The 15,443-nt window shown below is 48.2% G+C and overlaps 1 protein-coding gene and 1 long non-coding RNA gene across 2 annotated transcripts in view; both read right to left on the bottom strand.

Moving 5' to 3' along the window:
- pkd1l1 (polycystin 1 like 1, transient receptor potential channel interacting) overlaps nt 1-15,443 on the bottom strand; it is a 55,339-nt gene that overhangs the window by 21,643 nt on the left and 18,253 nt on the right. The window contains exons 19-36 of the mRNA XM_045702878.1: nt 15,185-15,388; nt 15,033-15,095; nt 14,829-14,912; nt 14,670-14,715; nt 14,379-14,554; nt 14,134-14,211; nt 13,815-13,957; nt 13,609-13,729; nt 13,025-13,148; nt 12,378-12,570; nt 12,236-12,292; nt 11,850-12,128; nt 11,407-11,667; nt 11,143-11,256; nt 10,878-11,029; nt 10,674-10,774; nt 10,340-10,400; nt 8,326-8,463 (exon numbers count right to left, since the gene is read on the bottom strand). Coding sequence (XP_045558834.1) covers nt 8,326-8,463; nt 10,340-10,400; nt 10,674-10,774; nt 10,878-11,029; nt 11,143-11,256; nt 11,407-11,667; nt 11,850-12,128; nt 12,236-12,292; nt 12,378-12,570; nt 13,025-13,148; nt 13,609-13,729; nt 13,815-13,957; nt 14,134-14,211; nt 14,379-14,554; nt 14,670-14,715; nt 14,829-14,912; nt 15,033-15,095; nt 15,185-15,388 — 2,395 coding nt within the window. The remainder of the gene's footprint in view (nt 1-8,325; nt 8,464-10,339; nt 10,401-10,673; nt 10,775-10,877; nt 11,030-11,142; nt 11,257-11,406; nt 11,668-11,849; nt 12,129-12,235; nt 12,293-12,377; nt 12,571-13,024; nt 13,149-13,608; nt 13,730-13,814; nt 13,958-14,133; nt 14,212-14,378; nt 14,555-14,669; nt 14,716-14,828; nt 14,913-15,032; nt 15,096-15,184; nt 15,389-15,443) is intronic.
- Nucleotides 14,649-15,373, bottom strand: LOC123728983 (uncharacterized). The gene is made up of 4 exons (XR_006760673.1): nt 15,185-15,373; nt 15,033-15,095; nt 14,829-14,912; nt 14,649-14,715 (listed from the first exon to the last, which is right to left on the bottom strand). It is a non-coding gene; the product is annotated as an uncharacterized lncRNA (long non-coding RNA).

Raw genomic sequence — 15,443 nt, 5'->3', positions numbered from 1 at the left:
ACCGTTTTTCAAAAATTGTCCTGGTAACCCAGAATAAAACCAGGTGCCCGTTTGGACTTAGTGCAATTTCTGAGAAGAAAAACATAGTCATTTTTCTGAAGATTTTTTGAAAAGCTATATAATTCCCTCTTGCTGTATCTCATTGAGTTGGGCCCTTAGGATGGTGCTCTAAGGGTGGGTATGGAGGTCCATATACCCTCTATAAGTATTTAAAACCGTTTTTCAAAAATTGTCCTGGTAACCCAGAATAAAACCAGGTGCACGTTTGGACTTAGTCTCTGAAGCGAACTGAAAAGTTGGCACTTTGTAACTTTTTTGACCAAAATCTGAAATTTTCAAATAATGATTAAAAATACTTCCTGAGGGGCTAGAGGTCCCAAATTTTGGCTCATACCCTCTCTCGTGATGGGCAACAATTAGCCCCGGGGTAGAAAATTTCGCTTCCATAGGAACATATTTTTTCGGTAAACGGAACTTTTTTTCGCAAACTTAAAACTCGATTTTCTATTATAAATTGTTATGGAAAAACGGTTTAAATTAGATGGAAATGTTCGTCTACGTGTGCCCTTTCGTGCAAAAAAACCCCCATCCTGATTGGAGTTGTACTTTTCGATTTATTCAAGTTTAAAGTGTCCTACCGTGACATCGGGAATAGCCTTGAAACTGTGTGAGTGAGAGTTATTTTTACACACTCGTGGCCGTGTGGGGCAGACAGGTACCGGCGCGATTTGAGAAACCTGGTTTTTGACAACTGGAGAACCACATTCCGTCGGCGACCCATAGGTGGTTGCTACTCTGGCCGAATAGGGAGTGCTTTATGGACACTTTTGAGGGTTACAAGCCCCTCGGAACCATGGTAGTTCGGTCCTTATCCCTTCGGCGACCGATTGATGATTACTACTCATGCCGAATAGGGAGAGCTTTATGGACACTTTTGAGGGTTACAAGCCCCTCGGAACCATGGTAGTTCGGTCCTTATCCCTTCGGCGACCGATTGATGATTACTACTCTGGCCGAATAGGGAGTGATTTATGGACATTTTTGAGGGTTGCTTGTCCCTCATAACCATGGTTCCTTTGGTTCATATCCCTTCTGCGCCTGATTGGTCGTTACTACTCAGGCCGAATAGGGAGTGCTTTATGGACACTTTTGAGGGTTACAAGCCCCTCAGAACCGTGGGTACTTTGGACCATATCCCTCCGGCGCCCGATTGGTCCTAAGTATTGATCCGATTTTCCCAGCTTGGTGGTGGGAGGATATTGAGCTCTGTCCTGGACAGGTGGTCTATCCCAGCTATCACCTTGTGGGTTTGGGTCCTCCATGACCATGGTTCTTGTCCCATGAATGTGTCCGTCCCTAGCTTCCAACACGTTGCGTATCCATGGTTGTCCTCTGTTGTCGAGCCTGTTTTACATCTTCTGACCGATTTGCAATCTGTTTCCACCTGGGAGGGCCCCTGTCGGCCGGCCATTGGTCGGTGTTCAGACGGACGGTTCCTCCCGCCCCACGTGGAATTGCCTCTATCGGGGGAGCCCCTGTCGGAGACGGTTATCCCCGTCTTAATGTCAAGCTTCAGCCGCGCTCCGTTCGTGCGAGATCTAGCTGGCCCGTCTGTCTCAGTGGCCCTACATTGGTGGGGAGTGGACTACCCAGGTAGCGATGCCTGCGGATGACGTTCACCCATACCGTACCGGCGCCAGAAACACATGTATTTCTCAAACCCTGTCTTTTATCCACGTTGATGGCGTTCCGAATTAACCCTCCAGCTAAGACAAGATACCTGATTAAGCGGTGCCCCGGCACCTGTGGCTCCGGCCACGGGCAGTTCAGGGCCTCCCGCTGGGCGCACGGTGGATTGACCTAGGGCCTCCTCCCCTCACGGGATAGGAGTGGTCCCTGGCTGTTCTCCGCTTAGTGTGCCCGGGTACAACCTCTATGTTGTGAGTGGCTACCTGGTTGATCCTGCCAGTATCATATGCTTGTCTCAAAGATTAAGCCATGCAAGTCTAAGTACACACGGCCGGTACAGTGAAACTGCGAATGGCTCATTAAATCAGTTATGGGTTCGATTCCGGAGAGGGATCCTGAGAAATGGCTACCACATCCAAGGAAGGCAGCAGGGGTGCAAATTACCCACTCCCGACACAAACCAAACTCTGCTGTGGGTCGGGTAGGGTAGGGGGCTCACGCCTCCCGCCTCTCCCTTCCCTCGGCGCGGGTGAACTGGTCCTAGCCCGGTTCCCCGCAGTTCCTTTTGCCTGGGATGCGCCCGACTGGCTCCATCCCCTTTCCCCGTTAGGCACGGCTAGATGACGCACCGATGGGTGGGTGTGTAGGCCGCTACCGAGGGGGACTGGGGGTGTCCGGTGAACCGGGACTTCCCGAAATGGTCTCACATTTTTAAGCGGCTTGAGTATCACCCAGTATCCTCGCGCGGCACTGGGAACCCAGTCAACCGCTCTGCGCCCCGGGCGCAGGCGGGGGTTTAATGTCTCCCCGGCCCCACCGGGCGCTTCGGCGACGGCGGCAGAGGAGCACCCGGAGGCCCCCATAAAGTTAAACCTACCTGTCTTTGAACTATGACCTCTCGCTCTGGCGAAGGGCGGAGGAAAGGAGGGCAACCTCCCCAACTCCCAACCCTTGAAACACGGACCAAGGAGACTAACGCACGCGCAAGTCAGAGTGTTTTCTCCGACACACCCCGTGGCGCAATGAAAGTGAGGGCCGGCGCGCGCTGGCTGAGGTGGGATCCCGGCCCCTACGGGGTTGGGCGCACCACCGGCCCGTCTCGCCCGCTCTGTCGGGGAGGTGGAGCGTGAGCGTGTGCGATAGGACCCGAAAGATGATGAACTATGCCTGGGCGGTCCTGACGTGCAAATCGGTTGTCCGATCACCGCGGTGAGCACGGAAGCTGGGCGGGAAACCCGAGAGAGGGGCCCAAGCCCTGGAAAGAGTTGCAGTTCCGGCGGCGTCCGGTGAGCTCTTGCTGGCCCTTGAAAATCCGTAAGAGAGGGTGTAAATCTCACGTCGGGCCGTACCCATATCCGCAGCAGGTCTCCAAGGGCAACATCCTCTGGCATGTTAGAACAATGCATGTTAAGGAAAGTTGATGAGTCAGATCCGTAACTTCGGGGTAAAGATTGGTTCTAAGGGCAGGGCTGGGTAGGTCGGGCTAGGGTGTGAAATGAGGCTGGGCTCGATTCATGCCGATCTCCCCAGAAAGATGCTCGTCGGCCCCAGTAACAAGGGGTAAGGGATCTCCGGCGGGTATGTAGCCTTCGAACCAAGCTTTTTTGGGACAGAAGGCGTCTTCCTCCACCTCCCCCGTTATATCTAACTGGTTACCAGGTGCACAGAGAAGGGCCAGGAGGCAGAGTCCGGAGGCCCAGAGAGAGAGTGGGCAAGCAGACTAAAGAAGGTGGGTACCCGGGTGCAAAGTACCACCAGCACCTGGTAATCCTGGTGTGGACTTAGTCTCTGAGTGGTAAGCTGCAGGGTGACCAGGTGCACGAAGGCCGTTTTGGATAACCAGGTGCACGCGGTTCGTAACAGCGGGGCTATATGCTTTAGTGTCCGAGGAAGGGTGCTTAAGAGTGGGTGCCCTGGTTCGGATGGTGGTGGGTGCCCTGGTTCGGATGGTGGTGGGTGCCCTGGTTCGGATGGTGGTGGGTGCCCTGGTTCGGATGGTGGTGGGTGCCCTGGTTCGGATGGTGGTGGGTGCCCTGGTTCGGATGGTGGTGGGTGCCCTGGTTCGCATGGTGGTGGGTGCCCTGGTTCGGATGGTGGTGGGTGCCCTGGTTCGCATGGTGGTGGGTGCCCTGGTTCGGATGGTGGTGGGTGCCCTGGTTCGGATGGTGGTGGGTGCCCTGGTTCGGATGGTGGTGGGTGCCCTGGTTCGGATGGTGTAAGAGCTTGTGGTGGGGGGTATCCCCCACTGGAGGTCATGCCCATAGAGAGGGGTGTTCCCCGGAGAGTGGGTGAAGGCTATCACTACCTGGTAACCCAAAATAATACCAGGCCCACAGCTGGACATAGTGCAATTTCTGAGAATTTTTGGACTTAGTCATTTTTCAAGAAAGCTCTGTCACTAACTTACATTGATGTTTAAAATGTCCAGTGGCGCCCTCTTGTGGAACATCCCGGGTGGGGGGTGTGTGAGAGGGGGGTATGGGACCGCCTATGGGGTGCTCCCTATCCGGGCATAGTAGTTTGAGGGAGTAAGCTCTACTCTCATGCCCGGAGAGATGGGTGTTCCCCGGATAGTGAGTGAAGGCCTAGAGGCCTGGAGGTCCGTAGTTCCACTGTCCTTAAGGGGGGCAGAGCAGTCAGCCTCTCTGGAGGTTGGCTGCTCTGTCCCCCTTTTTTTTTGGCCTGGTAACCCAAAATTATACCAGGCCCACAGATCTGGCCAATGCCCAAACACACATAAAAACCCTCATAAATCAGAAATGCTTTATCCCAGTGACATGGGGCTTCAGTATGTATCTCACATAGATAGATATGTTATGTGTGTACCATTTAAAAGTATTTAAAACCATTCTGAAGACTTTTGACCCCAAAATAACACAAGGCCCACAGCTGTGGCCAATGCCCAAACACACATAAAAACACTCATAAATCAGAAATGCTTTATCCTAGTGACATGGGGCTTCAGTATGTATCTCACATAGATAGATATGTTATGTGTGTACCATTTAAAAGTATTTAAAACCATTCTGAATGATTTTGACCTCAAAATAATACAATCACATGATTTGGCCTGGTAACTTAAAAACACATGAAAACCCTCATAAATCAGAAATGCTTTATCCCAGTGACATGGGGCTTCAGTATGTATCTCACATAGATAGATATGTTATGTGTGTACCATTTAAAAGTATTTAAAACCATTCTGAATGATTTTGACCTCAAAATAATACCATCACATGATTTGGCCTGGTAACCTAAAAACACATGAAAACCCTCATAAATCAGAAATGCTTTATCCCAGTGACATGGGGCTTCAGTAGGTATCTCACATAGATAGATATGTTATGTGTGTACCATTTAAAAGTATTTAAAACCATTCTGAATGATTTTGACCTTATTTGAAAGCTCCATAAATTTATCTATGGCGCCATCAAGCGACTTTTTAAATGTACTTATCCCACTGACATGGGACAGCAGTGGGCTGCTGAAACAGGTGTCCTGGGGGTGGTGATGGCCTTTAAAAGTATTTAAAACCTTTTAAAAAAATGGTCCTGGTAACCCAGAATAAAACCAGGTGCCCGTTTGGACTTAGTGCAATTTCTGAGAAGAAAAACATAGAATATTTTCTGAAGATTTTTTGAAAAGCTATATAATTCCCTCTTGCTGTATCTCATTGAGTTGGGCCCTTAGGATGGTGCTCTAAGGGTGGGTATGGAGGTCCCTATACCCTCTATAAGTATTTAAAACCGTTTTTCAAAAATTGTCCTGGTAACCCAGAATAAAACCAGGTGCACGTTTGGACTTAGTCTCTGAAGCGAACTGAAAAGTTGGCACTTTGTAACTTTTTTGACCAAAATCTGAAATTTTCAAATAATGATTAAAAATACTTCCTGAGGGGCTAGAGGTCCCAAATTTTGGCTCATACCCTCTCTCGTGATGGGCAACAATTAGCCCCGGGTTAGAAAATTTCGCTTCCATAGGAACATATTTTTTCGGTAAACGGAACTTTTTTTCGCAAACTTAAAACTCGATTTTCTATTATAAATTGTTATGGAAAAACGGTTTAAATTAGATGGAAATGTTCGTCTACGTGTGCCCTTTCGTGCAAAAAAACCCCCATCCTGATTGGAGTTGTACTTTTCGATTTATTCAAGTTTAAAGTGTCCTACCGTGACATCGGGAATAGCCTTGAAACTGTGTGAGTGAGAGTTATTTTTACACACTCGTGGCCGTGTGGGGCAGACAGGTGCCGGCGCGATTTGAGAAACCTGGTTTTTGACAACTGGAGAACCACATTCCGTCGGCGACCCATAGGTGGTTGCTACTCTGGCCGAATAGGGAGTGCTTTATGGACACTTTTGAGGGTTACAAGCCCCTCGGAACCATGGTAGTTCGGTCCTTATCCCTTCGGCGACCGATTGATGATTACTACTCATGCCGAATAGGGAGAGCTTTATGGACACTTTTGAGGGTTACAAGCCCCTCGGAACCATGGTAGTTCGGTCCTTATCCCTTCGGCGACCGATTGATGATTACTACTCATGCCGAATAGGGAGAGCTTTATGGACACTTTTGAGGGTTACAAGCCCCTCGGAACCATGGTAGTTCGGTCCTTATCCCTTCGGCGACCGATTGATGATTACTACTCATGCCGAATAGGGAGAGCTTTATGGACACTTTTGAGGGTTACAAGCCCCTCAGAACCGTGGGTACTTTGGACCATATCCCTTCCGCGCCTGCCCTAAGGATTTGGGCCGTCAAAGGGCATGGGTTTGGGCCTTCAAGGGCAGTACACTAATCTCTGAATCCGTATCAGAGTGCCTCTTTTCAGGCATATTGACAAGTGTGTATAGCCCTGGAAGCCTATGAAAGTACCAGGGCATGGCTGTCTGGCCTTGGCATTATGCCCTAAGGATTTGGGCCGTCAAAGGGCATTAGGGCCTATGGGTTTGGGCCTTCAAGGGCAGTACACTAATCTCTGAATCCGTATCAGAGTGCCTCTTTTCAGGCATATTGACAAGTGTGTATAGCCCTGGAAGCCTATGAAAGTAAAGGATTTGGGCCGTCAAAGGGCATTTGGGCCGTCAAAGGGCATTAGGGCCTTGGGTCTTTAGGTTCCCAGGCTCTCGGTGGAAAAAAACGGTGTGATCCCCAGCGGGGCTCGAACACCGATCGTCAGATCATAAGCCACAGCCGCTACCCCCATGGCCAACTGGGCTTTGACGAACAAAGAGGCCCTGGAAGCCTATGAAAGTACCAGGGCATGGCTGTCTGGCCTTGGCATTATGCCCTAAGGATTTGGGCCGTCAAAGGGCATTAGGGCCTATGGGTTTGGGCCTTCAAGGGCAGTACACTAATCTCTGAATCCGTATCAGAGTGCCTCTTTTCAGGCATATTGACAAGTGTGTATAGCCCTGGAAGCCTATGAAAGTACCAGGGCATGGCTGTCTGGCCTTGGCATTATGCCCTAAGGATTTGGGCCGTCAAAGGGCATTTGGGCCGTCAAAGGGCATTAGGGCCGTCAAAGGGCATTAGGGCCTTGGGTCTTTAGGTTCCCAGGCTCTCGGTGGAAAAAAACGGTGTGATCCCCAGCGGGGCTCGAACACCGATCGTCAGATCGTAAGCCACAGCCGCTACCCCCATGGCCAACTGGGCTTTGACGAACAAAGAGGCAACGAGGTGATCTTTATGGTCAAATTTCCAATCAGTCCAATTGGTCTGATATTGGCCCACACCTGGGGCTCATTAAGCCCTAGTTAGGGTGAGGGTAAGGGATAGGGTTAGGGTGAGAGTTAGGTTTAGGGTTAGGATTAGGGTGAGGGTAAGGGATAGGGTTAGGGTGAGAGTTAGGTTTAGGGTTAGGATTAGGCTGAGGGTAAGGGCTAGGGTGAGAGTTAGGTTTAGGGTTAGTATTTGGGTAAGGGCTAGGGTCAGGGTGAGAGTTAGGTTTAGGGTTAGGATTAGGGTGAGGGTAAGGGCTAGGGTCAGGGTGAGAGTTAGGTTTAGGGTTAGGATTAGGGTGAGGGTAAGGGCTAGGGTCAGGGTGAGAGTTAGGTTTAGGGTTAGGATTAGGGTGAGGGTAAGGGCTAGGGTCAGGGTGAGAGTTAGGTTTAGGGTTAGGATTAGGGTGAGGGTAAGGGCTAGGGTGAGAGTTAGGTTTAGGGTTAGGGAAAATAGGATTTTGAATGGAAATGAATTTTGGGTCCCCACGAGAATAGAAGAACAAAACATGTGTGTGTGTTGGTTCTTCTATCCTTGTGGATACATTTCCCACATCCCTATGAGGACAAAGGCTATTTTATGCTTAGGGGTTAGGTTTAGTGTTAGGGTTACAATTAGTGTTAGGGTAAGCGGTTAGGGGTTATGAATAGGGTTAGGGTTAGGTTAGGAGTTAGGTTTAGGGTTTGGATTAGGGTTATGGGTTAAGGTCAGGTTTATGGTAATGTTAAGGATTAGGCTTGGGGTTAGGGAAAATAGGATTTTGAATGGAAATTCATTTGAGGTCCCTACTAGGATAGAAGAACATAACATGTGTGTATGTGTGTGTGTGTGTGTGTGTGTGTGTGTGTGTGTGTGTGTGTGTGTGTGTGTGTGTGTGTGTGTGTATATGTGTGTGTGTGTGTGACTGAGTGTTACCTGCAGTTGACCCTGGTGTGTGTGGTCAGTCCTAGTTGAGGTGTGCAGCTGGTGTGTGTCCAGCCCTTCTGGTGATCCCAGGACAGACACTGGCTGGACTCCAGTCTCAATGTGTAGTTCACTTGTCTGCTCATGTACCTACATATGTAAGAAAGCTATTCATTGACTACAGCTCAGCATTCAGCTCAGCATTCAACACCATAGTACCCTCCAACCTCATCATCAAGCTGGAGGACCTGGGTCTCAACCCCGCCCTGTGCAACTGGGTCCTGGACCTTCTGACGGGTCGCCCCCAGGTGATGAAGGTAGGAAACAACATCTCCACTTTGCTGACCCTCAACACTGGGGCCCCACAAGGGTGTGTGCTCAGCCCTCTCCTGTACTCCCTGTTCACCCACGACTGTGTGGCCATGCACGACTCCAACTCAATCATCAAGTTTGCAGACGACACAACAGTAGTAGGCTTGATCACCAACAATGACGAGACAGCCTACAGGGAGGAGGTGAGGGCACTCGGAGTGTGGTGTCAGGAAAACAATCTCTCACTCAACATCAACAAAACAAAGGAGATGATCGTGGACTTCAGGAAACAGCAGAGGGAGCACCCCCCTATCCACATGGAAGGGACAGCAGTGGAGAAGGTGGAAAGTTTTAAGTTCCTGGGCGTACACATCACTGACAAACTGAAATGGTCCACGCACACAGACAGTGTGGTGAAGAAGGCACAACAGCGCCTCTTCAACCTCAGGAAGCTGAAGACATTTTGCATGTCACCCGAAACCCTGACAAACTTTTACAGATGCACAATCGAGAGCATCCTGTCGGGCTGTATCACAGCCTGGTACGGCAACTGCACCGCCCTCAACTGCAAGGCTCTCCAGAGAGTGGGGCAGTCTGCACAACGCATCACCGGGGACAAACTACCTGCTCTCAATGACACCTACAGCACCCGATGTCACAGGAAGGCCAACAAGATCATCAAGGACATCAACCACCCGAGCCACTGCCTGTTCACCCCGCTGTCATCCAGAAGGCGAGGTCAGCACCGGTGCATCAAAGCTGGGACCGAGAGATTGAAAAACAACTTCTATCTCAAGGCCATCAGACTGCTAAACAGCAATCACTAACTCAGAGAGGCTGCTGCCTACATTGAGACCCAATCACTGGACACTTTAATAAATGGATCACTAGCCACTTTAAATAATGCCACTTTAATAATGTTTACATATGTTACATTACTCATATCACATGTATATACTGTATTTTATACCATCTATAGCACCTTGCCTATGCCGCTCGGCCATCGCTGTCACAACTTCCGCCGAAGTCGGTCCCTCTCCTTGTTCGGGCGGCTTTCGATGGTCGACATCACCAACCTTCTAGCCATCGCTGATCCATTTTTCATTTTCCATTGGTTTTGTCTTGTCTTACATCACACCTGGTTCCCATCTCATCAATTACATGTTGTGTATTTAACCCTCTGTTTCCCCTCATGTCCTTGTCGGTGATTGTTTGTATGTGATGTGCAAGTTATGTTCTGGTGCGCGACGGGTTTTGTACCCACTTTTATTATTTTGTATATTTTGGTGAGCACTTATTAAACGACTCCGTTTATGCCAAGTTCGTTCTCCTGCGCCTGACTTCCCTGCCACCAGCACGCACCCATTACAATCGCTCTTCCATATACTTATATGTACATATTCTCATTCACCCCTTTAGATTTGTGTGTATTAGGTAGTTGTTGGGGAATTGTTAAGATTAATTGTTAGATATCACTGCACTGTCGGAAATAGAAGCACAAGCATTTCGCTACAATCGCATTAACATCTGCTAAACATGTGTATGTGACCAATAGAATTTGATTTGATTTGACATAGAGGAAACAGAACGCAGAGGAACAAAATGGATGTGTGGATGATATCCAGCTGCTCTTGGAGGAAGTTCAGTAGAAATGATAACATTCCCTATGGTTGTTTAAGTAAAATAATAATAATATGATGATGATGTTACTTACTTGTGTCTGGGGGTCTTTTTGTAGTCAGCGTTGAGTAGAGCCAGGTAGCCTGTCCCTGCAGCTGGACAGAACATATGAAACACTTTATCATCCTCATGTTACAGGGAGCATTTAGCATTAGCATGCAATCACAGTGACTAGACAAAAGAACATATCATTTCAATTAGAAACAACAAAAGACAGATGATGTGATATGGCAAATGAGACAAGGGAGAGAGGGGAACAGAGGGTTTGGGTGGGTGAGAGAGAGAGAGAGAGAGAGAGAGAAATAGACCGAGATAGAGACAGGGAGAGAGAAAGTGGGGAGAGAGTGAAAGAGAGATACGAGACTAACCAGTGAGGTATGATGGAGGCAGGGTGATGTAAGTGGTGTTTCTGTCCCAGTGATGGATGCTGTGGATGTGATACAAGCTGGGGGTCGGCCTCTCAAACATCCTGAGAACACACACACACAATTAACTGACATAATATGGGAATTGAGGAAATTGTCTATTCTAAAACTGAAGGTTTGAAGCTGTACTCAAAGGCTTGTACACACCTGAAGAGGAGCATGATGGGAAAGGTCTTGTTGGGGGGCCGCGTGAATTCCACACTGACCAGTATGGCCTCCTGCAAGGCCTGTTGGGTAATGTTGAAACCGTGGTAGTTCACCTGGCTCCGCAGGAGAGTGAACTCCGATAAAGAACTTACCTGTGGGGGAGATGAAAGGTTACATACACGCATGCACACACACATACACACATGCACACACACATACACACAGGCAATCTGTCCATAATCCCAAACAGAAAGTGAATGCTTACATTTCTAGGTGTTTTGGGGAACTCGATGTTGATTGGTTGGGAGAGCGAGCGTACTGGAATCTCTCTCCTTGTGCTGCAGTTGTACAGAGTCAGGTCAATCACTGGCCCACTCAGCTGAAAGACACACACACATCACACATCATCATCATCACCATCATCATCTTCATCATCTCGATGTCAAGTGTGTGTGTGTGTGTGTGTGTGTGTGTGTGTGTGTGTGTGTGTGTGTGTGTGTGTGTGTGTGTGTGTGTGTGTGTATCTCACCAGTACAGGTGTCTTGGTCCAGAAGTAGAGGTTGTGTGTGAACGTGGTCAGCTGGCTGAGGACACAGAGACTCTGTGGTCCATCTGTGGTTTCTCTCCTCCTACGACCGTACAGGACCAGGTCCAGGGAGTCAGGCAGGTAGAAGGTGGCTGAGCCAGAGCTGATGACTGTGGTTAGACCACGGTCGTGGTGAGTGGTCTGTAGGTCCATGACACTGGTGGTTACGTTGTGCTGCTCGACCTTATTGAACAGGATGTATTTCTAAAACACAGAGAGGAGGGTCAGAGAGAGAGAGAGAGAGAGAGAAATGAGAGAGAGAGAGAGAGAGAGAGAGAGAGAGAGAGAGAGAGAGAGAGAGAGAGAGAGAGAGAGAGAGAGAAATGAGAGAGAGAGAGAGAGAGAGAGAGAGAGAGAGAGAGAGAGAGAGAGAGTGTGTATCTCACCAGTAGTAATTGATCAGTAGTCTGCAGACTGTCAGTCGTGAGTTGTATGGCCTGTTCTTTGAGGGTAGGCGTGGCCTGTATGACATCATCAGCAGTGGCCTGGTCTTGTCTGACATCATTAGTAGTGGGGGTGGCCTGCAGGCTGTATGACAGCAGTGTGACCAGAGTGTTGAGGGTCCAGCTGTCCAATAGGTAGGGAACAGGAACACTGGGCTCGTGGAACAGGTCTGAGATGGACTGGACATGACCCACCACCACACTGGCACTGGCTAACGATACCTGGGACAACAACACACTGTTAATACATAATGTATTATGCGTCTATCCTGCATACATCTCTATGCAGAGCCATATAAAGCTCTGACCCAATGTAAAGGGTCTCTTACCTGGTGGGTGAGGTGCATCAGGTCTTTGAGCATGTAGACGTTATCTGTCATGGACCGCTAGGGACACACACAACAACTGATCGTTACTAGACACTCTACTTTGAGTGTGCATCTGTGTGTGCGTGCGTGCGAGTGTGTGTACCTGGTCATTGATGTCGAGCTGACAAACAGCGTTGATGAGTGCGGTGCGCGTGTGTGTCTGAGTGGGTGTGTTGGCTGTGGGGTCCTGGCTGAGTCTGTTGAGGACGCTGGACAGGAGGATGATGTAGTTACGGATCTCTACGCTGTTCCCCAACTGGACCAGACCAGACAGGTTCCTCAAACCTGACTCAAAACTACACACAGAGAGAGAGAGAGAGAGAGAGAGGCCTCTAATCAATCAATCAAACCAATGACCAATCAACCAATACATCAGTTAGTCAGTCAACTAGTCAGTCAGGCAGTCAACTAGTCAGTCAGTCAATCAGTTAGTCAGTCAACTAGTCAGTCAGGCAGTCAACTAGTCAGTCAGTCAATCAGTTAGTCAGTCAACTAGTCAGTCAGTCAGTCAACTAGTCAGTCAGGCAGTCAACTAGTCAGTCAGTCAATCAGTTAGTCAGTCAACTAGTCAGTCAGGCAGTCAACTAGTCAGTCAGTCAATCAGTTAGTCAGTCAACTAGTCAGTCAGGCAGTCAACTAGTCAGTCAGTCAATCAGTTAGTCAGTCAACTAGTCAGTCAGGCAGTCAACTAGTCAGTCAGTCAATCAGTTAGTCAGTCAACTAGTCAGTCAGGTAGTTAGTCAGTCTTACAGTTCCATATCAGGGTTGGAGTTGGAGGAGGTGTTCCTGATGAAGCTGGGGTGGACTGTGACGGTCACAGGACAGGGTGCAGTTGCTGCTCCAAACCTGTTCCGGACCGCTGTATAGATAGTGACTGGATCAACAGGGGACACAGTGTCAATAAAGATATGAAATTCAAAACAATGTGAGTGTCTGCTATATTCCTCTCTGGACAGTATAATAAAATAAGAGTTAACCTTTTACTGCAGTGGACTAAATCAGGGTCACACAGAGTGTTTATTGATTGTCTTAAACAAATCTACTTTAAAACAAAAGTATAGACCTCACACACATGGTTATGGGCTTAAAAACAGAAGACACCTGGACCATGTCAGATATAGAGTTGAAATGTATTACATTTTGAGTTTGCATCCCAAAATGACACATTATATACATCACAGAAGACTTAAATACAACAAAACAATCTGACATATAAACACTGGATTTTCGGCAGGTTTTTTAAAACAATGTTTATTAATTATGAAATCATGAAAAATATGAATAACATTCCACCTATGAGCCCACTAGGTCTGCAGAAAAGAGTTGTAATATACCTTTATAGTCATCCTGAGGGTCTCCAGATGGCAGGTTGAAGTAGTACTGAAAGTCTCTTCCTTGGTACAGGATCTTAGGAGGGCTGTTTCCTGTACTGAAACTGTACTCATACAACAGGTCCTAAACCACACACAATAAACACATCAGTAAGATGGTGATGGAGATAAATACAGTACTATTGCTGTTGGTTAGACTGTATGTGTACCTCTTTCCCAGAGGTGCAGAAAATGCTGAAGTGTGTGTGTATCTCGAAGCCACTGCTAGGCTGCACCTGACAGGTTATCCCTCGGGGGCTGGGGCTAGTGGACAGGAACAGCTGAGTCCGCCCCAGTACTGCATCGTGGGAGTCTGAGTTCAGTAACAGGAAACAAGGACACACACTTTGATTAACGGATAAAGGGAGTGAGACATTTATTAAAAAGCAATCAGTTAATCAATACATTAGTGAATTGAGCCATCCATCTCTCATCATCATACAGCATCTGAGATTCAGAGGGCAGACTCAACATCGGGACCTTACTCACTAGCTGTGACCTCCAACATGTATCTGCTTCCTGCTCTCAGAGTGAAAGGTCTGAACGTGATGAGAGCAGAGGAGATTCCTAGAGGCAAAAGCAATAGGCAATCAGGTACAACAACGTACAGTCAATCTATCAAAACAATTCCATTTATATTTCAATTAGTTGAATTGAGACTGGAAAACTGCTGTGCATGTACACAGTTTGCACAGTCCAGTAGTTAAGTGGATTGCATGCTGATGGATGTTTACCTGTGTATGTGTAGGACTCAAACAGCTCCTGCTCTAACAGTTCTCTGGGCAGGTCTAGTAGTGTGGGGTCAAGGACCACCAGCGAGGGGCTGGAGTCCATCAGGTTACTCCCCTCATCCTCACTTGATCCTGGGACAGGAGGAGAGTCACCCTCTGAGCTCGACCACCACCCACACCTGATGATAGACATACAAGAACACACACAGGCATCCACAGTATAAACACAAGCAGTAAACACACACACAAACACACAAACACAGGTGAGCCCTACCTGTTGGCCTGCCCACTGACACTCCCGGGTCTCCCTCCTCTATCCCCAGGAAGGGAACATTATAATCTGTAGGACAGACATTCACAACTAAATCTCTGTCAAATTATGAGTCTATAGAAAATACTTCTGTTATTCAATCCAATATGTACATCTACTGAAATAAATCTGCGTGGCATTACCAGTGAGGTTATAGCTGCCTGTCTGATATCCTGACGGTTCTAGTGTCCCATTGGGGTCCCAGCTTGTCTCTGCTGTGGAGGGATCTGAAACAAAACAGCAAGATGTTTCATCTAGGACTTTTCAATGTCCCATAGTTGTGGATCTAAAATGATTTGCTACTTTAATCTACTGTATGTCAATAATACCGGTAACTCTTAACTGACCTGATCCAGGGAAGGGTCCTAACACTCCACCACTGACTGACTGTCCAGGAGAGAAGCCCTCAACTGCAACACAAAGAGGACTGAACTAAGAGAAGTGTAAAGATGTAAATATATCCATCCATCTATTCATTTATTCCCTTCATCTTCCTTACCAGGACGTCCGCTCACATCTCCACTCTCCAGGACGGGGAAAGGGAAGTCGTAGTCAGTGGGAAAATCGGGATCGATGGGGAACACCTCGACGATGTCACTCTGGCCGAGGGGGGCAGAGTAAAGGATGCTGCCGTCGTCAAAGGTAACTACAGGGTACTCTGAGATGGGGTAAGGGGGCCCACCGGGGTCAAACCCTCCCAAGTCTGAAATAAAATATACTTTAAAATATACACCAACATATTTCAGAGCTACGAAACC

The sequence above is a fragment of the Salmo salar genome, chromosome ssa19 (genome assembly GCF_905237065.1).
Source record: "Salmo salar chromosome ssa19, Ssal_v3.1, whole genome shotgun sequence".
NCBI classification, from domain to species: domain Eukaryota; kingdom Metazoa; phylum Chordata; class Actinopteri; order Salmoniformes; family Salmonidae; genus Salmo; species Salmo salar.
This window is presented reverse-complemented; position numbering and strand designations above follow the sequence as displayed.